Raw genomic sequence first — 20,584 nt, forward strand, 5'->3', positions numbered from 1 at the left:
TCACCGATCCTGTCCTTTGCATCCGACGACATTATATCAGTCAGAAGCGGCATGTGGTATGTATTATAATTCTCTTGAGTTTGCTTCTTCTTTGTATACCTATTCTTATTGGCTTTGTTCTGTCCCTGTTTATTTCGCTTTTGACAACTTCTTTGATTTCGTGTTTACCTCCCTGTCCCCTTTACATGTCGAGCCCTATCGGCATGCAAATATGGGCCGATGTGGGAGACCCTCCTGGATGAACAATGACCTGGCATTTCGAATGAGTTTGTGTTTCTTTTCCACACCGGAAAGCATTTTCTTTCCAGGTTCTGCTGCATGAAAGTCTCTCTGTTGCTATTCCCCATGCATCATCTTGCGGTCGATTCATTTTTATGCGATATACATGGTGGCAGAGATCTCACAGGTTATGGAGCGGATGCTGCAGGAATGCAGGTGATGGCTTTACTTGCACATATCATAGCATAGGTAAAGCGAAAATTCATGATATACTCGAGGCGCATTGTGTACGTAGCAGGCTACCTGACAGGCCAAGAGGCCCTTATACATCCAAATTCAATAGTGTACCGGTCTAGACGCGGGTCTAACATAAGTTTCTTTACATATGTATGGCAAGAGAAGATAATAGTATCAAGATTTTACAAGTGAGGTAAACAGTATCTGTCTCGCCCAACGAAGACCTATCAATGAGGTGAATTGACTCCGACATAGAAAACGCCTCCGATAAAACACGGTCCTAATTCCCAGTATGCCCGACGGAGAAAGCAAAGAAAACCATGGAACTAATTCTATATTTTATTTCCTCGTCATCGCCTGTCGCTCGTGAATGCGTCGAATCTGCTCCTCGATATTCATACTCTGAGGATTGGGCGGTCCCCCAGCGGGTCCGACCACCGGTGGCACAGGGCCAGACCCCGGAGCACCTTCGAAGGCCATCTTCTTCCGGCGGGATTCTTCTTCGAGGTCGGCGGCGCCGGAGACGACAGTCGAGTCGAATACGTCGCTTCGTTGGCTGGCCAGGCGCTTGAGGTTGTTGACCACGTCCACGGTGGAGAGGTTGGTGGTGGCACTGCGGGATTCCGCCTTGGCGCGTTGCTCTTTCCAGCGGGGGTCGAGCAGTTCGATACGCATGTGCTGTTCGAGTTCGCCGACGGGGACCTGCTGGTGACAGTTGGGGCAGAGGGCCATGGCACCGGTAGGGTGCAGACGACGGGCTTGCGCGCGGGGCACGTAGTCGGAGCGGATGCGCATAGGTTGTTGTTGTTGCCCTGGAGCGGTTTTCGCGGCGGCTTGGGCGGCGGCGGCTTGTTCGCGAGCTTGCATCCGTTCCTGGATCCATTGTTCCTCCTCTTGGGCGGCTTGGGACATGGCAGGGGCAACGGGGATGGGTTGCGGAGGGAGCCCTTGGGGTGGGTAGGCGGGGCCGGCGGGGACGACGGGGACGACGGGGACGGGTTCGGGTTGTTGGGGGTAGGCGTTGTAGTATGTTGGGTAATCCTCTTCGGTGGGCATGGCTTCTTCGATGCGGAGGGGGTTGAGGGACATCATGGCTTTTTGTTCGAGGGAGGCGGATTGGAGGTCGTTGAGGGAGGTGGGGGGAGGGAGGTCGACATGGTCGTCGGCTTCCGTGAAGAGGACGGTCTCGACGACGACGAAATCATGCCAGTCGATCTGCGCGTAGGCGATGCGCTCTTGCTCTTCTTCTTCTTCCTTCTTTTCCTTCTGTTGCTGCTGGTATTTCACCCATTCGGCGCGTTGTTTGGCGCGGTCTAGGACATGGAACTTATTCTGGGCGTTGTGCGCAAGCTCCGTGAGGCGCTTCTTTTCTGTCGTAGCGGCGTCGATTCCTTCGGAGCGGAGGAGGATGGTGTATTGGTCGACGAGTCGGGTGAAGAAAGAGTAGAGACTGTGTTGCGGGCGTAGGAAGTCGAACTGGTAGTTTCTGGTTTCACGTTGAGAGAGCGCGGTCATGAACGATTTTCCGCGCTTAGCGACGAAGAGAGCAGTGAGCTTGACAACTTCCAAATCTTGCGCATTGATTATAGGCATCCGCGCAGAGAAGTGAAACTCCGGCGGTTCTTGGGGGCCCTTGGGCTTCTCGGGTTCAGCAGCGGGGGTCGGTTCGCCCGGTCGGCCAGCAGACACTGCAGTCCCTCTTCCTTCCTTGATCTCGACGAGACGCCATTGGTAGAAGGGCGCGTAGGCGTCACCGGGGTTGAGGAAGGAGAATTTGGGGTTGTTCCGTTCCTTTTCGCGAACGCGATCTGAAAGAATGCATGTGAGATAGAGGGCTCATCTGGCCGACTAGGGTGCGGGAGGGGGACGTACCTTCGAAAACTACACCATTTCGAGCGACATAACCGGCAGTCTTCTCGACAATAGCTATTCCAAGGTTAGCTTGTGTTCATTGTCGGTTCTCTCACATGGACACGGAACTTACCTCGAATATCCTTGGGTGGCAAGACGACACCCTCCGGGGGCTTGTTCACCTCCTCGGGCAGCGGAGTAGTGCCATTGCTTACGGAAGCCATAGTTCTCAGCGGTCGGGATGGGGCGACGCGAGATTGGGATGAGGAGCAAGACTGAAGGCGACCTGCCGATATCTGATGTCCTTTTCGGGTTGACTTCATCTCGGGGCGCGGCTACGGCTGACTCAGCGCAATAGAGCGGCTACCCGCGCGCTTGCCATCGGGAGCCTGTGATTGGCTGGCTTGGACCGAGGCTAAACCGGTCTAGGCAAGTCCCTGGCGTGTCAATCAATCTAAAGGCGGTCCATGAACGCTGGGGCATTCGCCATTGTATTATTGTTTGCTGCCCTGGCTCGAAGCTTGGACGGTGGAGGGGAACGTAGACGAGGGGTGATAGGCTAAAACTATAATCAAGCTTGTGGAACGGCAGTGACTGCGCTGCAACGCATGATGCTGACGGGCAGCAGCTGCTGACGGGCAGAAAAGCCCAAGTCGCCGGCGGCCGACGATCTGGCCTTAAAGCGGCCGACGCTTTCATCCGCCTCCCTAATCGTCCCACACGTGTTGCCTCGTCCGTCACCTTCTTTGCTCGCTCTGGTCCCTTTTGTCTGCTCCATCTCTGTCATGGCGCTTCTTTTTTGAATTCTTACCCTCTTTTGATTCCCCCATTTGTTTATTCACCCGTCTTCCCCGTGCTTGTTCAGCGGGGCTCCTGCAAAGCTCCCCTGGAGTCGGAGCATTCTGCAGTCTGTCTGGGCTCCGTCATTGCTTCGCTCTCCCGCGGTAGCTCTTAATGGTCAATTGCCCTGTTTTTGAATCTCTTAGGATAATATAAACTCCCCTCCACCACTATCCGGTCCTCTCCTTCCTTTCTTTCTATTCCGTCTTCGAGAAGCGCCTCAACAATGGGGCCCAAATCCAAAGATACGCTGGCGGTTACGCCTCCGCCAAAATCATCGTCACGGTCCCCCAGCCGCTCGCCAGGTCCCAAGAACCGCAAGAAGGCGGCCCCCCAGTCCTCGAGTTATAAATCAGACGGCGTTTCGGATAACAATATCTTCCATCTTCCCACCTCCGACTACAGGACTCTAGCTCTGGTGACCATCGTGGCGGCAGTGGTGCGGTTGTTCAGGATCTATCAACCTTCAAGCGTCGTCTTCGACGAAGTCCAGTATGTGTCGCTACATTTTTAGTCCGCAATATCTGGTGGAGACCACGTTCTAATACATGGCGAACAGCTTCGGAGGCTTTGCGACAAAGTACATCAAGGGCCGCTTTTTTATGGATGTCCATCCCCCTCTTGCCAAGTTGCTTGTCACACTGGCTGGCTGGCTGGCGGGCTTTGATGGCGAGTTCGATTTCAAGGATATTGGAAAGGATTACCTCGAACCTGGTGTGCCATACGTTGCAATGCGGATGCTGCCGGCGATTATGGGTGTCCTGACCATTCCATTGATGTTTTTGACGCTCAAGGCATCCGGATGTCGCACTCTGACTGCAGTGCTAGGTGCTGGTGTCGTGATCTTTGGTAGGCCTCCGCAACTGCCCGAGGTACCAGCCGGTCATATATGCTGATCTAGCGCAGAGAACGGTCTCATCACTCAGTCTCGCCTGATCCTATTAGACTCCCCATTGGTGTTCTTCACTGCGCTCACGGCATTGTCCTTCACATGCTTCACCAATCAACAGGAATTGGGGCCATTGCACGCCTTCCGTGGACCCTGGTGGTTCTGGCTTGCTGCGACTGGCCTCTGCCTGGGTGCTACTCTCAGCGTCAAATGGGTTGGACTCTTTACAGTTGCTTGGGTTGGTTCGCTTACAGTCCTTCAACTGTGGGTGCTGCTTGGTGACCCTAAGAATGTGACACCGGTTTGTGCTACTATCATCTATCTGCTGGAGGCGAATGCTAACCTTGAACTCGTAGCGCCTGTGGTTCAAGCATTTCTTCGCTCGCGTTTTCTGTCTGATTGTTATTCCCCTCAGCTTTTACTGCGCCATGTTCGGAATCCACTTCTTGTGCCTTGTAAACCCTGGTGATGGAGATGGATTCATGTCGTCTGAGTTCCAAGCAACACTGAACTCGAAAGGAATGCAGGACGTTCCTGCCGATGTTGTCTTTGGCTCTCGCGTCAGCATCCGCCACCTCAACACCCAGGGAGGTTATCTTCACTCTCACAACCACATGTACCCGACGGGAAGTAAGCAGCAACAGATTACGCTCTACCCTCATAAGGATGAAAACAACGTCTTCGTTCTCGAGAACCAGACCCAACCTCTTGGTCCCTATGGAACAGTGGACGGCCCCTTGGCCTGGGACAACATCACTGCCGAACACATTGAAGACGGAGCTGTGATCAGGTTGAACCACTTTATCACACGGAGACGAGTCCACTCGCATGACGAGCGCCCCCCCGTGACAGATGTGGATTGGCAGTTTGAGGTGTCTGCGTATGGATACGATGGCTTCCCCGGTGATGCAAACGATCTCTTCCGAGTTGAAATTGTCAAGTCGTTGTCAGAGGGCGAGGAGGCGAAGAAGCGACTGCGCACCATCCAGACCAAGTTCCGCCTTGTGCACTTCATGACTGGCTGTGTGTTGTTTTCCCACAAAGTCAAGCTTCCTGAGTGGGGTTTTGATCAACAAGAGGTGACCTGCGCAAGACAAGCTACTCTGCCCAACAGTATCTGGTACATTGAGTCGAACAACCACCCCATGCTTGCAGAAGACGCGGAGAAAGTGAACTACAGGAACCCCGGGTTCTTTGGCAAGTTCTGGGAGTTGCAGAAGGTGATGTGGATTACCAACGCGGGTCTGACTGAATCACACGCTTGGGACTCTCGCCCGCCATCATGGCCAACCCTGCTTCGCGGTATCAACTTCTGGGGCAAGGATCATCGTCAAGTTTATCTCCTTGGCAACCCGTTCATCTGGTGGTCGTCCACTGCGGCCATTGGTATCTACATTATCTTCAAGGGTCTTTCCGTTCTTCGCTGGCAGCGGAGCTGTGGTGACTACAGCAACGTGAACTTTAAGCGGTTCGATTATGAAGTTGGTACCAGCGTACTTGGCTGGGCTTTCCACTACTTCCCGTTCTACCTCATGGCGCGACAGCTCTTCCTTCACCATTATTTCCCTGCCCTCTACTTTGCTATCATTGCGCTCTGCCAGGAATTTGACTTCCTCACCAACCGCATTCAGACCCTTGGTTTGCCATCTCGCCCGGCCATCGGCAAAATCCTGGCCGGCGTCTTCCTTGCGATCAGCATTTTCACCTTCACCCTCTACTCGCCTTTGATCTATGGCAACCCCTGGACACAGGAGGCTTGCAACCAGGTGAAACTTTTGAGTACCTGGGATTTCGACTGTAACACCTTCTACACTAGCGTAAGTCTTCCTGGTGACAGCAGTAAGCTCGCTACGTTGCCGGTGCTGACATGACTATAGCTCGACCAATATGTTACCCAAATTGTGGACACGCATGCGGCCATTCCCACGACCGAAGCGCCGGTGCCACAAGCGCCTCCCGTGGTGGTGGAACAGCCACCACAGCAGCAGGCTCCGCAACAGAACCAGGCAATCTTGAACCAGGAGCCGGAGAAACCTGTTGTCACGGAGCGGGCTCGTCATAGCGCCAAGGCCCGCGTGGAATACCGCGATCAAGACGGAAATGTTCTGGATGAAGAACTTGTTGCTGCGTTGAAGAAGGAGGGTAAAGTCCAATTTGAGACCCGCCACGAGACGAAGACTCGCCTGGAGAATGGCCATCTTGTTGATATGGTGGACGGCCAACTCGCCCCACCGCACCCCGACGTGGAAGGCCAGAACCCTGAAACTGTTGGACGGCAGCCGCCTGTGGCTGCTGAGGACCGCCCGGCTTCAGCAGTCGGACAAGGCAGCTCTCTCGAGCAGCAAAATTCGCCTGACCCGAAACCAGCCAGCGAGGTCAACGAGGCGACCCAATCTTGAATAGAACGGCAGCATCTGTGAGGGATCGCTGTCCTGGTTTTGATCTTTGGTTCTGCTCATCTACTTCTCCTGTATTTCCTCTTCGAACAATAACTTCTTCCTACTTTGGACTAACGAAATGCCACCTTTGTACATGATTACTTGTTCCTGGCGTTAGTGGCCTACTTGATTGTACATGCCTCACGGTTGTTGGGGGGCTTGGTTGTAGCGCAACGAAAGCAATCTTCGAATGAATCTCGTCAAAACAAACTATGCACAAAGCTCTTGTAAGAACGGTCTCACCCCATACTCTAGTCTTCACAAGTTTTAGTGTACAGCGATCAGCGCCGACATGCCTCAACTTCTGCGGTCTTAACCGCCTTGCCTGCAGCTGCAGCGTGCGACTATTTAGTAGTCCCACTCCTCCTTTCCGTACTTGTTGAAGCGCTCGTGGAGGTCCTAGCAAATACAGGGAATGGTATATTAGCAATTCTGCTGGCATTGCCGGATATTGGTGGCGAATATCAACCACATAGAAGGAGAAGGACGGGGCAGTAAATACCACGGGCAGGGTAACGTTGGGGACAATGACGGTGTTCAAGGCGCTGGGGGCGTTGCGCAGGGGCTGGCTCTTGTCACCGTGGGGGTGGTATTGGTACTTGTAGACCTTGCCACTCTCATCGGCCTGCTCCCAGGGCATGGCACTCTCGCCAATGCGGACGTTGCTCTCGGAGGTGACGGAGGTGGGCTTGCTGCCGAAGTACCTGTTATTCGAGGCATGGTTAGCACATTGCGTCGATTGGGAAGTTGCAGAACAGCGTCGAGGAAATTTTTGGCCGTCGAATGGTGCAAGATTGTCGGGCTGACACTGTGAAAAAGATAAAAGGGTAAGGGAAAAGTATTCACCATCCGGCAAGCAGGAAAGCACCGGACATGACACCGAGCAGAACCTGTTATGAGTTTTTACCCAATTAGATAAAGATCGCAATTGGATTAAGTCGGCCAATGGGTCCGTACGTAGAGCTCGGGGTCACGCTTGGGGCCCTTGTCGAGGCCAGCCTCCTCGACCTTGGAGGCGCTGTAGAAGCGGCGCGGGGGAGCGCGGAGAAGGGATTGGCGGGCAAAGGCCCGGCGGGAGGCCATGGCAGCAATTGAAGACATTGTGATGGGTTGCGAGGAGAGGACGTCTGCCTGCGAGGTTCGGGGGGGGTAAAGTCGGACTGGAAGGAGGAGGTGGGAGAATCGGTGGGCGTCGGACGATGATGTTGCCGGCGCATCATCAGGTGACATTTCGTTGGCCAGCTTCCGGCGGGTGCTGACTCAGCCGGCCCGCGTTGGTGGCCTTACGAGAGAGGTATCTATTTGACTCCGTACTGCCTGACGGCCTGAACCCAGCTCGGTCTAGCTTGTTACTGCCTAGTCAGTTAGTAACTAAGTTTGCCCCCCAAACTGCTCCTAATCATACGGTATCGATTGCGATAAACCCTCGTGTTTACTGCGCATGCCATCCACTTGCCAGGCTTTAGGGTGCTTGGGTCCATCTTTGTCCCTTTAGCCAGTGCAAGTCGTGGGTTTTGGCTTGCGACCGTGATGTGACGTGATCCGGCTGCCTTGCAATCACCGCAACTCCATCTCCAGGTCCGTCACTCGGCTCCTTTCATGTGGACAGGGGGGGGGGGGGGGACACGGCCTGGATTTCCGTCCTTCATATGAAGCTAACTGAGCACTGTCCAATATAGGTTGCTTACATTCATTTTTTACCTCACTTTGATTCGATTACACCCTCAGTATACATTTTCTCGTCACTCCTTCACCCCACTCCTGCCGAACCTTCACGCACCGCGCTCCTGGTTGACGTCCGACATTTGGTCCACTTACCCGAATCGCTGCATTCCTGTCTGGCCACAATATGATATATCGCCGTGATCATTAGCAGAAGTCGTATATTTAACCTCAAACAACATGCCTTTATCTTCCGCAATCTCAGAGACCAGCGATACGCCTACCTCGGCGCCCGCGCAACATGCCCTGGGAATTCCGCGGCCCCCTTCCGTGGGAGGAATCTCGTCCCGAGTGACGGACATGGCTTCGGACGATGGAGAACAGTCCCAAACATATACCGGAGTCTCATCGCATCCAGCCCAATCACGAGCTTCTGTAACGCGACGAGGACCCCCGCCTGCCCGGAGCTCTATCACATCCACCAGCCAATGGACGAATAGGCCAGGAAGTTCCGGTAGCAGGCAGAGTCGATCACACATTCCTTCGCTCGCTGCACAAGGTTTCTTCCGGCCCATGTCTTCCCAGCGACTCCAGGCTCATCGAGGTCGACCTATGACGAAAGGAACCACAACCGATACGTCGGAGGATTGGAATGACCAGACGAGTCAGAACAGGCAGAGCTTGATATCCAATAGCACGATACCGCAAGGTTCCATTCCCCCAATGGAGCAAGAAGCTCCTCCCTCGAGAGGCACGGAGTTTACAGACCCTATCATCCCGGACCGCAACACATCGAATGCTAGTCCAATCGGTAACACGACGGGAAGAAGTCAAGGCGAAAGCGCCAAGCTTCTCTACGACAAAGAGAGGGCCTACAAGGTTCAACAACCGCATCTCAATATGGGGGCGAACTACAATGGCTCGAACGAGCCTGACGCTCCCCAAAGGTCCACGCTTTCTTTCCTTTCCTTGCAAAACAGGAATCAGGAGCAAGATAACCGCGACGTCCGGACGCATGAGAGACTTTCATCGGCCGGTTCGGCCCCTGGGTCTATTGAGAAAAAGCCTCAGGTAGGTAATAGCAAAAGCCGTCTGGGCAAGAACTATGAGTATTTCGTCGGGAATACTATTTTCTTCGGCGGCGGAAGACTCCAAAACTCCCGGGACAAGCCCGTTAACATTGCAACGGCAATCTTTGTGATTGTTCCTTCGGCTCTTTTTTTCGCATATTCGTAAGCATCCTTTTTGTCTCTTGAAGTATTGAGTAGCTAACGGCGCATAGGGCTCCGTGGCTCTGGCATCATATTTCGCCCGCCATTCCCATCTTGTTTGCTTACCTCTTCTACCTGTGTTTCTCGTCCTTCATACACGCTTCGGTTGTTGATCCTGGGGTAAGGGAGATATCCAAACGAGATAGCATGTCTTGTAATGCTAACAGCTATGGTCCAGATCGTTCCTCGCAACCTTCACCAGATGCCACCATCGGATCCCGCGGACGATCCGTTGGCGATTGGTCCACCAACCAATGACTGGGTGATGGTGAAGCTGGCGACGTCGGACGTTGCAGCTATGGACGTGCCTGTGAAATACTGCAAGACTTGCTGTATCTGGCGTCCACCCCGATGCTACCATTGCCGCGTGTGCGATAACTGCGTTGAGACTCTTGATCATCACTGCGTCTGGCTCAACAACTGCGTGGGCCGGCGTAACTACCGATACTTTTTTACGTTTGTTGCGTCCTCAACACTCCTGGCTCTGTTCCTGCTTGGCGCCAGCCTCGCTCACATCTTGGTGTATCGATCACGAGAGCACGTCAGCTTCGGCACGGCCATCGATAAATGGAGGGTACCCTGGGCCATGGTCATTTACGGAGCGGTTGCTGCACCATACCCGGCCTCATTATGGGCGTATCATCTCTTCCTGGTCGGCCGAGGTGAGACGACCAGAGAATATCTCAACTCCCACAAGTTTGCGAAAGCCGACCGCCATCGGCCCTTTACCCAGGGCAACGTCTTCCGAAACTGGCTGTCCGTCTTCCTGCGGCCACGGTCTCCGACCTATATGCAGTTCAAACAGCCTTATCATGAAGGCGACCAGCGACTGAGCACGATGAAGCGCAAGTATCTCCCTCGAAACGTCGAGCCTCAAGCGGACATCGAGATGCAGCAGGTGCCTCCTCCTTCCCAGCCGCAATCGTGAACCAGGTTGCTTCCAACCTACGCTTAGTCAGAGCGGTTACACATGCTTCGTATGATTTTTCTTCTGCTCCCTGAAGGGCTGTTGTTTTTACTTTTCTTCATTTTCTACTTCCCAACATTTGAAATAGTGAGATCTTAATGCACGTTGCAGCCACCTTTCCATTCGTTTCTTGAGCCAATTGGGCTCTCCGGATATACGTTGACATACCCCACCTTACTTCCTGTCATGTTCCTGCTTTCAAGCGAGTTGCCCGTATGAAGCAGCCGTTGGCTACGTTCTTTTCATGAGACTTTTCCTTTCCCTTTTTCTATATATACGCGCGCGTCACCGTGGGGGGCCGGTTGCCTCGGTTAGCAAGAGGCTGGATTGGACTTTGATATCGGATGAGATTTAGGGCTATGTACAATAACCAGATTCTGGACAGACAGATAGACCAAGCATATCCGTAATAGACCGAAATGGGCGCCCGAGAAGGGGAGAAAGTGCGCGGTGCACTTCGGATCAACGGGGGCTGGTAATATATGCCTCATAATAGAAAGCGTCGTCCGGTCGTCTGAACCTCGATTCCCGGGGTGCGAGGCGGGGCGGAGGGAAGGCGACTGGGACTGTAAGGCGACTCCTGATGGGCTATTAAACGAGACCAGAGAGGACATGAAACGGGGGAGTTGGACTGGCCCAGGGTCCGAGTGCATTCCGCGGCGCCGTCGTCGGGGGGGGGGGCGCTGACGATACAGCCCTCCTCGAACCCTCTCCGCACCCTCTGCCTCTTCTTCCTTCTTCCTCCTCCTCCTCTGCCTCCTCCTTTCCTGGCCCTTGACCTCGCTCCGCACGCCTTCTGCGTCGGCTTTTTCGTGCCGTCCATCTTGGTTTCAGGGCTTGCTATGATCTGTGAGGAGGTATAAGGCACCCACACCACCACCGATATCTGCTCCTCCTGCTTAGGGGAGACCACCGACCCCCCCCCCCCCGGTACATTGGCGCTCCAGCTCAGCCTTTCACCGGAAGCTGACCCCCGCCTTGGACGAGGAAACCCTCTCGGAAGGCGCCGCTTATCCGAGTTCCCTGGCGGTCCTGCCCCTCGCACCAAACCTAGTCCTCACCGCATATCCTTTCCCGCGGCCCTGGGGATGGAAGCTCGATCTGGTTCATCCGGCGCGTCTCCCGCGACACCCGCGACCCTTTCGGACCTCACGAAGCATACACGCGAGCACTTCGAAGGCACAATGGGCTTCGAATATACCGAACAACTCCTTACCCCCGAGAACAGTCGCTCCGAGACCTCCAGCAACAATGACAACGCGTCCACCGATGAGAAACCCACCCTCCGTCGAAGATCTACACGTGTAACACGCGCTTCTTTGCGGGGGGCAGCCCAGCTCGAGGACCATCTGGAGGTCGATAACCATGGCATACCCACTCCGGCGGATGAAATCGATCGTACGGCCTCCGGTGACACCCTGCTTGATGGGGTCGGAGTTGCGGAAGGGAAGCGCTCCAAGTCCACCTCCCACCTCCGGCACAGCATAGCGGTTATGGAAACGGCTTTGTGGAGCGAGACCACACTCCCCCAGAACAATGTGGACGGCGACGATCACCCAATGGCGCCAGATACCCCCGTCTCCAAATCGTCTCAGGAACCGCAGCCCGGCGACATGAGCACGTCTCTACAACAACGGACCCTACGAAAGCGCGTGGAACAAGCTTTGACCCGGGAGGACAAGGAGTCGACCGAGGATGCTATGACTGCCAGTCTGGAAAACCGGAAGACACTACGTCGCTCAACCCGGTTGAGTATAGTAGACAGGGCGTCGGACCTCGTCGACCGGGCTAGCAGCGTTTTGGGGAAGCGCTCGCGTGATAAGACTGAAAAGAGCACAGATCCAGGCCGGCGTGCCAGTTTACGCCCGCGCAATTTTACCGCACCCAAGGAGGCTCCTCCGGTCTCACCTCCGTCTAGTCCCGCTTCTAAAAAGAGGCGGGTCTCTGAAAGTGATCTCCCGTCCAAAGTTCAGTCTACCGAGGAATCCTCTCAGGAGCAACCGACCCCTGCCGAAGCTGTTCCGCGCCTAAAGCGGAAGCGCTGGCTGGCGCATGGCTTGTACACAGGACAAGAACATACGGACGCTCCCCCGGTTCAGAGCAGGAATCGGAGCAGACGGAAGAGCCAAACACAAACCCAGAACCCGCAACGGAAACTGCTGCCGATGCCAATGTTTGCAGGCGACAGACTATTGAAGCAGGGGAGGGACTTCCAATTGCCTTTCGACATCTTCTCGCCACTGCCTCCTGGTCAGCCCAAACCGGACGAATGGAGGAAAACCAACAAAAGTATGTATACATCGGACGACTGAAGAAGATGATGGCTAACGTGGATAATAGACGTCTTCGTGGGGGATGCATCCAGTATATGGCGCGCAAACAAGCACTGTGAGCTGTCTAAGTGTATGTGCACGCCAGAAACCGGCTGCGACGAGGAGTGTCAGAACCGCTACATGTTCTACGAGTGCGATGAAGGCAACTGTGGGGTGGGTCCTGAGTGCGGAAATCGAAGTTTCGATGAGCTAAAGCAGAGGACCAAAGTTGGAGGCAAGTATAATATCGGTGTGGAAGTCATCAAGACGACGGATCGCGGATACGGTGTGCGCAGCAACCGCACGTTTGAGCCAAACCAGATCATCGTGGAATACACGGGGGAGATCATCACACAAACCGAGTGCGAGAAGCGAATGCGGACGATCTATAAACATAACGAGGTGGGTCGTTGCTCGTCATATCTTCTTGACAGTCAATTGCTAAGAACCCGTCAGTGCTACTACCTAATGTACTTCGACCAAAACATGATAATCGACGCCACTCGAGGCTCCATTGCTCGCTTCGTCAATCACTCTTGCGAGCCCAACTGCCGCATGGAAAAGTGGACGGTCGCTGGCAAACCGCGCATGGCTCTGTTTGCCGGGGATCGCGGCATCATGACGGGGGAGGAGCTGACCTATGACTATAACTTTGAGTAAGTTGTCCGATGGAATCCGGGGAATCGCAAATGCTCATATTGGATCCTAGTCCATATTCCCAAAAGAATGTCCAGCAATGCCGATGTGGCTCTTCGAATTGCCGCGGAATCCTGGGTCCGCGGCCAAAGGAGAAGGATCAGCGTGCGAAGGAGTCCAAGGTCGAAACCCAAAAGAAGGCCAGAACCAAGCGAAGAAACAGCAAGGCAACAGGAACGAAACGCAAATCTGGCGATGTGCTCGACGAATCTCCTTCACGCGCCAACAAGAAGCGAAAGCTTACGGTGGCCAAGTCGATCAAGTCTGGCGTCAAGAAGGCTGTTTCGAGGGCGCGTGCGACGGTGTCGAAAGCCACCGCTACTCGGACAAAGCAGGTGAAGAAGGCCAAGGTAACCTCTGCCAAGCGAACCGCTGGGAAGGCTACGAAGACAGCAACCAAGAAGGTAGCTTTGAAAAAGGAAGAGGCCAAAAGTAAGAGCATCAAGCTCCCTAAGGTCAAAGCGACCAAGGCCAAGGACAAGACCAAGGCCACCGTGCCAAAGAAGACGGCAGCGAAAGCGAAGGCTGAAAAGCCCTCGGCGACAACATCGAAACTCAGTCGCCCGTCTGCAGCCACCAAGGCCAAAATCCTCGCTGCGGCCAAGGGCACCGCCGCCCGAAGGAGGTCAACGAAGAAGGCAGAAGCTCCAGGAGCTCGTAAGGTCGCGAGCAAAGCAACCACGCAGACACCCAAGCCCAGAGGCGCAACTACTAAACGCGCCGCTGCAGCCACCAAGGGTAGTAGGAAATGATTGGACATTCGCAGTCTTGGATGGCTGGTCACCTCGCCGGTCTTCCTCCATCCAGCCGGCAGGATACCCTCCATCTCATGTGCCTGCAGACTCAATTGCTCCTCCACATGGCTTTTAATGTAGTCAACCGATTCCGCATCCATGATCTATCTCTTCTGGCTTACCTTACTTGGCCCTTCTCGTCTTCTCCCGGTTACCCCTTTTTGTTGTACGCCCTTGGAATCCTCTGGATGATTGCCTGCTTTCAGATCTAACCCTTTTTGCTTTTTTCTTTTCTTTTTTTATCCTTTCTTGATCTATATTTTCGGCCAATCCCCCTTTCTAGTCCCTAATGCGATAGGTAGGTAGGCAGGTGAGTAGGCATTCCCTACTGTTTCCTGCATGTTTGCTACCTTAGTTCGGTTTTCTTCTTTTCTTTTCTTTTTTTCCTATATTTTCTTTTTGCTTTTCTTTTCCATATTTCCTTATGACGGCGCTTTCGAAATGTATCATCCCCATCCTGTTGTTGGTTCTATTCTCCCTCTGTTCGATTTTATGTCCGTCCTAATGTTCTGCTCTTTTTCCTATGCTCAATCATGTCGACGAAAAAGAAATTCTTATCATGATGCATCTTGAATCCTAGTCTTCAAATGACGACACATGTCCGAGTCCAAGGCTAAGTCCAGACGAGACGGTTGGAGTGTGTGCTCGTTTGCTTGCTTGTTTTGCTTGCTTTTGCCTATCTTGTCTATGATGGAGCTAGCTATTTACTTCGATTGGTTACTCCTCTCTCTATACTCAGTTATATGAGACCCGAGATATGAGTGCTAGTGATCTGCACACACTTGGTCATTGTTTTGGTGGCAGCGACATGCTCTGTCGCCACTATGTCCAGAATTCCCGGATATATCTGGGATGTGATTTCTATCCTGTTTAGTTTTAGTTGATAGTTTTAGCCTAGTATCTCTAATGTTTTGCTTTTCTTTCATTTTTTTGGCGTACTCTTAGTTATCGGTAAGTTGGTCGGTTCATTTACTCGAGGATGAGAGAAGAGTCACTCACTATACGGGTGCTCTTGGTTGCTGCAGGAATATATTCCCGGAGACCAACAATGCCATGTGGAACGACTGTCAACTTAAGCACTACTAGTATCTAAGGCTTGATTTGATTCCTATTATATAAATAACAATACTATCTGACTGGTACTCAATTATCCACTAGGAACACTTCTTCCAGTGCTTTTTCTTTATTGTTTGGAAGTAAATCTTCCTGGAGTCCTAGCCGTGTAACTTTCTATAAACCTCAAGGACTGAGAATGCGATACTACTACTACTAGCGAGTGACGATAACAAGATATATCTATATCAGGGGTCAAATTGTTTATACTGTTGATGATGGACGTTCTTGTAATGACTGACTCGATGAGGAATAGGGGGAAAGCAGGGTACGAGTACGGAGGACAGAGATTCTGTCTAGATCACCTGATCTGGTACGAGTCTCGACAGTTTCGCCAGATGGCGCGGAATAATAGACCTCATCTAGGAAGAAATGGTAGAGGGAGGGGTATAACGGAGGATGGAGGGTAGACCACGAGTAGTAGGGGGTGGAATAGTAAGACACTAGACTTCCACTGTTGATTATAGAACGGACGAAAAAGCCAAAGCGAGTCATATGTACCGTGTTATACGCTGCACCTGATGATCTGAATGAAGACCCTATAATACAACAAAAGAAAACCCAACGCTGGCATGGCTGTGCACAGCAATATTCAATTCACGTAACCCAAGCCTCTCCGGCTATCGCGCCATAGCACCGTTCCTCGCTGCGCCCGAACTGAAAACAAGATTTCTGTTTCCAGGGAAGAAGTTTGTCAAGTATGTCTGGTAAGGATGGACTCCATATGAGACTAAGCTGCATTAGAGTCGGCTGGTTGCTCTGCCTCCTGGGGGTTTGCGTCCTCGAGGTTTTGCTCGGGGATACGCTCAGGAATGGGCGCCGAATCGGTGGGGGCAAGAACCTTTTCGGTGATAGGTTCTTGAGGTTCTTCGGCTTCGGGCTGTGGTGCCGATTCCGGCTCTGCCTGCTGCTGTACGTCCTCCGGTGTAGTCAATGCAGGTGGCGTGACTTCTTTCGGTGGTTGGGGTTCCTCTGGCTGCTGAGGTGGAGCTGCTGCTTCTTCCACCTGGGGAGCTGGCTCCTCTGTAGTGACTGGAACAGGGGCTTCTGGCGCCTCTGGTAGTTGCTCGGCCTGTGATTCTGATGGTTGCTCGACAGGCGGCTGCTCGCTCTGCTGCTCAAGTGCATTATCGGTAGTTGGGGCCATCTCCTGGGCTGGGGCCTCCTCCAGGACCTGTGCTGTTGTCTGCTCCATGGGCTGTTCTTGTTGCACAGGCTGTGCTGGCTGCTCTGACTGCACGGATTGTTCAAACTCTGCAGGGCGTGGCTGTTCAGGCTCTGCAGGCTCTGCAGGCTGCTCAGGCTGCTCAGGCTGCGCAAGGTGTTCAGACTCAACAGGTAGTTCAGACTGCACTGGTTGCTCTGGAAGTGGCTCTCCTGTCGGCTCTTCCACCTGTTCTGCTGGAGCTTCTGGAGCCTCTGGAGCCTGTTCAATAGGCTGTGGCACAGGCGCTTCAGAGCCTTGCTCTCTGTGCTGTTCGGTTGATGGTTCTGCAACCTGCTCGCCCTGTTCCATTACAGCCGGTTCAGTGGCCGCTTCTGTGGCTCCTGTGATGCCCTCTGTTGCTGTATCCACCTGGGGCTCGGCTGTTTCTGTGACAGTGGGCTGCTCGATGTGACTCTGCACATCTGCCGCCTCCTCGGCGTCTATTAATTGATCGCCAGCCTGTTCTTCGCTCGGTGCATGGCCCAGACTCGCTTCCAAAGTACCGAGGAGATCGATATCTTGATCCTCTACAGCAACCTCACTAGGCTGGGGTTGGGCTTGCTCAGGAGCAGCTTGCTGAGGAACAGCCTGCTCGACTGGTTGTTCATGTGGGAGCTGGTCGTGTGCAGTTTCAGGAAGGGGTGCAAAATCCTCCATGATTATATCCATCATCGGATCATCCTGAGTTGTCGTCTGGGCCATATCCTGGCCCGTCTGAGACAGTTCCAGAGACTTCTCTACGGGCGCTTCCTCGACAGCCTGCTCCGCAGCTGGCGCGACTGGGGATGCTTCTGTAACTGAAGCCTGGGGAGCCTCCTGGTGTGGTAGGATAGGAGCAGTTTCAGCGCTTTCCGGGACTGGTTCCGGCTGCTGCATAGCTGGCATTTGCTGAGGAGGAGCAGATACCACAGCTTCAGGTTCAGGCAGTGGAGCGGCTTCGGTCATCTCCACATCCTCCATAGGGGTTCGTACCTCACTAGGCTTCTCAGGAACTGCTGGTTCGGGCAGGCTAGCAGGCACCTCTGCGGGAGGTTCGGTAGTTGGTGGCTCAGTTTGCGACACGACGGGTTGTGCAGGGGTTTCTGGAGCTTCTGCCGACGAAACCTCGGGGGTAGGCACGGCAGCTTCCGTAGTGTCTGGTGCAGTTGTTGCGGCCGGTTCAGTTGCCGCAGCAGGGGCAGGGACAGGAGCAGGTGTAGGAGCAGGTGCAGACACAGGCACTGAGTCGGCCGGCGGCTCAGTACTGGGACGCGGAAGCGGAGTTTCCGGAGTCTTTGCATCAAGCATCGATTCGTCACCCTCATCGCTCTCGTCCCCTTCCTCGCCTTCCTCATCGTCATCCTCCTGGCCATTTTGATCTACCGACATCCGTGATGGGTCCGTGTCCTCATCCTTCACATACTCTGCTGCGCCTTCGAGACCGCTGGAATTGGCATCATGGACCAAGGAAGCATCCGCGCCATCACCAGGAGCAAACATGACCTTCTTTCTCCGTCCCTTACCCACGCCTTTCGCCTTACGCTTGGGGGGCGGCGGCCGTCTTTTGGGAGGAGTCGACACCGCCGCAGAGGTTGTATCTGCAACCACCACGCCCTCGGCGTTGACAACTCCAACCCCCTCAATGACCGTACCTGGCGCAGGCGCCTCGGGGGTAACTGTGACAGCGCTATTATCGGCTACAACTGGAGCTCCCTCGGTGATCTCTCCCTCGATTTTGTGTCCTTCCGGCACCCAGGCTTCGTAAATCGAGATGTTCCCGGTCGCTGGATCGACCTTCTTGAACCGGGTCCGCCTCATCGGCGCAGCAGCATTGTTCCCATCAGTTGAGGTACCGGCGGCACCGTACAGCGATGGCAAGCCCGGTCGTCGCTTGGCAAGAAATTCGATTTCGGAAGATTCTAGATGTCTCGGTACCGCTGTCCATTTGCGCGTGACGAAGCTGCGTTCAGTGCTCTGGATTATTGGTTGTTCTTCTCCATCGGTCGCTTCTTTCTCTTCGTCTTCGGAGTCCTTCGATGCCTGGCGGATGTAGATGCACCCGGCGCGGGCGGCTCGCAGGAGGGCTCGACTCATTGGACCCAAAAGGTGACTGTCCCTTGGCATTGGGTGCTCAGGGATGGTTGGTTTCCCCCCAGGGCCCTGCACAACGGGTTCTGCAGCTTCTGTCTTGGGCACTTGCGAGATTGTCTGAGTTTGGCGTGTCCATCGTCGTACAGGGAGGCCCTCAAACACATCATGATCGATCTGACCGGTTCTGTTACGGTTGGCGCCATCGCCGAATTGGCGCCCAGAGCGAGAAGATCTGAACTGGGAGCTGTTAGCAGACTAACAATGGCATTGGCCACTCCTAGCTGGCAAGTTGCGATGGGATCGATGGTTGATCCAAGACGGGGGGGTGATGGCGACGAGAAGCTTACAGTGGGTGGCATGACGAGCGCCGGACCTGCAGTCCCACTCTCGGAAAAGGACAAAGAAAACGGGGGAGAGTCCCTCACCCAGAGTATCTACAGATCTGGGTGCTATGCCCGAATGGAAGAAAGGGTCTCTTTGGGGGGCAGCGGCGCGAGAGGTCGGCGCAGTCGACGGGCGCGATGCGATGAATGGAAGGAAGCGCGGCAACATCTCCCGCACGTGACTGCGCCCGCAGCGACTCGGCGACAATTACAGAGTACTTGGTCAGTGATTACAGCAGGACTCACGAGAGATGGCATTCATGGGGAGAGAAGAATCGTATTGCGGACAACGAAAAGTAAGCATCGGTGCTACCTACAGCGCAGCGGCTTTAATAAAAATACAGAGCCCCTCCGGTCTATCCAGTCACTTCATCTGCGGGTGATATCAATATCGTGTGGTGCTGCATTCCCCTCAACTCCGTACTCACGCTTCCAAAAACAAAGGATGTAGGTAAATCAATTAGTCCCAGCTAGACCGACATCAGCACAGCCCAAATCAAAGGGAAGCTAAAGCCCTCGTGGGGATAATGGGACCCTCTTACCCGGTATCCTTCTGGCGAACAATGTTGCCTTCCGAGCCAGTTTGCTTTCCCTGTCGCTCTATTAGCTTTAGGGCCACTTTGAAGAGGCTCCAGGCAGGACTCACAGTCTTCTGGCCTTCAACGACCAGCTTGTCCAGCTGGTAGAATTGACTGATAACAGTTTGTCTCTGCAGCAGTATTAGCAGCTCGTTCACCGGCATAACCCCCGCTTTGACTCAGCGCGCGCTGTCTGCGCAGACTAGGCAAACACGGCTCGCTCCATCCAAAGGCACTCAGATAATTCCACTGACCTTCATCATCCGCAGATTCTGTAGCCCATCCTGGATCAACTCCTGTATCCGCCTGTCCTCGGTTTCCTTCTGGTGCTCGCGGAAGGCATCCAATGTACGCCGGCGGGCATACTCGCGGAAGTTGTAGTTCGAGAACTGGGAGGATTGACGGAGCAGAGACCGAAACTGCCCGCATAAAACGGTCCAGTTAGCTCCAGTCCATCGCAGCATAAGACAGGGATTTGGCGATCCAGCTCATGCGGGGAGAGGTAGACATACCAGAGATCGGACCTGGAAGGCCGTCTCTCGCTGCAAGGTCGGCACAGACATAATGGCAAAGTTGATTTTTGGAGTGGAGAGATGCGATTATAACTTGGTATAGTTTAAAAATACGGGGGAAAGAAGTGAACTGCTGGAAATGACGATGCCGGAAAGATCCCAGATACAGCTATTCCCGATTTCTAATCGTTCGGAGCCGCTAACGTGGAGAGTCGCTTAGGCGATGCTATTCGTGTCAACGTTCTGAGTCCCAAAGAGGAACAATCCGAGAGGTCTTTACCGACGAGATCCGACTCCGAGAGGCGATTCGCAGACGGACTGGGATATCCCTCGGGCAGCGCAAGGCAGGTGGCGTTCTGTATAGAAGTCCAACAACCAACTGCAACGGCGTCTTAATCCCACAAACAGTCGTAGAGGGCTGGATCCAACAGGTGGAAGCGAGCACGAAAAATGAATCCTTCCGGATGGGGATGCAGGCGGAGCGTTGAAGGGACAATCGTAGGCAGGCCCGGGAAATTCTTTTGCTTTTGGCTCTCGGAGCGGAG

General features: G+C 53.9%; 7 protein-coding genes across 7 annotated transcripts; 3 read left to right on the forward strand and 4 right to left on the reverse strand.

Annotated features, from left to right (window-relative positions):
* Positions 1-568: 568 nt before the first annotated feature.
* BO80DRAFT_420717 (putative pre-mRNA splicing factor) lies at positions 569-2,896 on the reverse strand. Its single transcript, XM_025718430.1, has 3 exons — positions 2,441-2,896; positions 2,329-2,382; positions 569-2,264 (listed from the first exon to the last, which is right to left on the reverse strand). Exons 1-3 carry the CDS (start codon positions 2,529-2,531, stop codon positions 796-798), a joined length of 1,614 nt encoding a protein of 537 aa, XP_025580753.1. The 5' UTR covers positions 2,532-2,896; the 3' UTR covers positions 569-795.
* Positions 2,897-3,242: 346 nt separating this feature from the next.
* pmt1 (protein mannosyltransferase 1) lies at positions 3,243-6,485 on the forward strand. Its single transcript, XM_025713549.1, has 5 exons — positions 3,243-3,639; positions 3,707-3,996; positions 4,054-4,337; positions 4,393-5,853; positions 5,914-6,485. Exons 1-5 carry the CDS (start codon positions 3,374-3,376, stop codon positions 6,433-6,435), a joined length of 2,823 nt encoding a protein of 940 aa, XP_025580754.1. The 5' UTR covers positions 3,243-3,373; the 3' UTR covers positions 6,436-6,485.
* Positions 6,486-6,822: 337 nt separating this feature from the next.
* BO80DRAFT_343218 (uncharacterized protein) lies at positions 6,823-7,575 on the reverse strand (the record flags this gene model as incomplete). The annotated part of the gene is made up of 4 exons (XM_025715225.1): positions 6,823-6,873; positions 6,977-7,178; positions 7,321-7,364; positions 7,432-7,575. The coding sequence occupies 4 exons, from the start codon at positions 7,573-7,575 to the stop codon at positions 6,823-6,825; spliced, it is 441 nt and encodes a 146-aa protein (XP_025580755.1).
* Positions 7,576-8,209: 634 nt separating this feature from the next.
* Positions 8,210-10,510, forward strand: erf2 (palmitoyltransferase ERF2). The gene is made up of 3 exons (XM_025713550.1): positions 8,210-9,368; positions 9,419-9,527; positions 9,586-10,510. Exons 1-3 carry the CDS (start codon positions 8,377-8,379, stop codon positions 10,333-10,335), a joined length of 1,851 nt encoding a protein of 616 aa, XP_025580756.1. The 5' UTR covers positions 8,210-8,376; the 3' UTR covers positions 10,336-10,510.
* Positions 10,511-11,341: 831 nt separating this feature from the next.
* On the forward strand, positions 11,342-14,325 carry BO80DRAFT_12803 (putative histone-lysine N-methyltransferase (Ash1)). The gene is made up of 4 exons (XM_025713552.1): positions 11,342-12,663; positions 12,715-13,088; positions 13,143-13,342; positions 13,396-14,325. Exons 1-4 carry the CDS (start codon positions 11,463-11,465, stop codon positions 14,132-14,134), a joined length of 2,514 nt encoding a protein of 837 aa, XP_025580757.1. The 5' UTR covers positions 11,342-11,462; the 3' UTR covers positions 14,135-14,325.
* Positions 14,326-15,667: 1,342 nt separating this feature from the next.
* Positions 15,668-19,061, reverse strand: BO80DRAFT_420721 (uncharacterized protein). The gene is made up of 2 exons (XM_025718431.1): positions 18,914-19,061; positions 15,668-18,803 (listed from the first exon to the last, which is right to left on the reverse strand). The coding sequence occupies exons 1-2, from the start codon at positions 18,923-18,925 to the stop codon at positions 16,020-16,022; spliced, it is 2,796 nt and encodes a 931-aa protein (XP_025580758.1). The 5' UTR covers positions 18,926-19,061; the 3' UTR covers positions 15,668-16,019.
* Positions 19,062-19,206: 145 nt separating this feature from the next.
* BO80DRAFT_420722 (LYR motif-containing protein) lies at positions 19,207-20,125 on the reverse strand. The gene is made up of 4 exons (XM_025718432.1): positions 19,782-20,125; positions 19,596-19,658; positions 19,492-19,541; positions 19,207-19,419 (listed from the first exon to the last, which is right to left on the reverse strand). The coding sequence occupies exons 1-4, from the start codon at positions 19,989-19,991 to the stop codon at positions 19,410-19,412; spliced, it is 333 nt and encodes a 110-aa protein (XP_025580759.1). The 5' UTR covers positions 19,992-20,125; the 3' UTR covers positions 19,207-19,409.
* Between the last annotated feature and the right edge of the window lie 459 nt (positions 20,126-20,584).

Source organism: Aspergillus ibericus, assembly GCF_003184845.1.
Source record: "Aspergillus ibericus CBS 121593 unplaced genomic scaffold BO80scaffold_1, whole genome shotgun sequence".
In the NCBI taxonomy this organism is placed as follows: Eukaryota; Fungi; Ascomycota; class Eurotiomycetes; order Eurotiales; family Aspergillaceae; genus Aspergillus; species Aspergillus ibericus.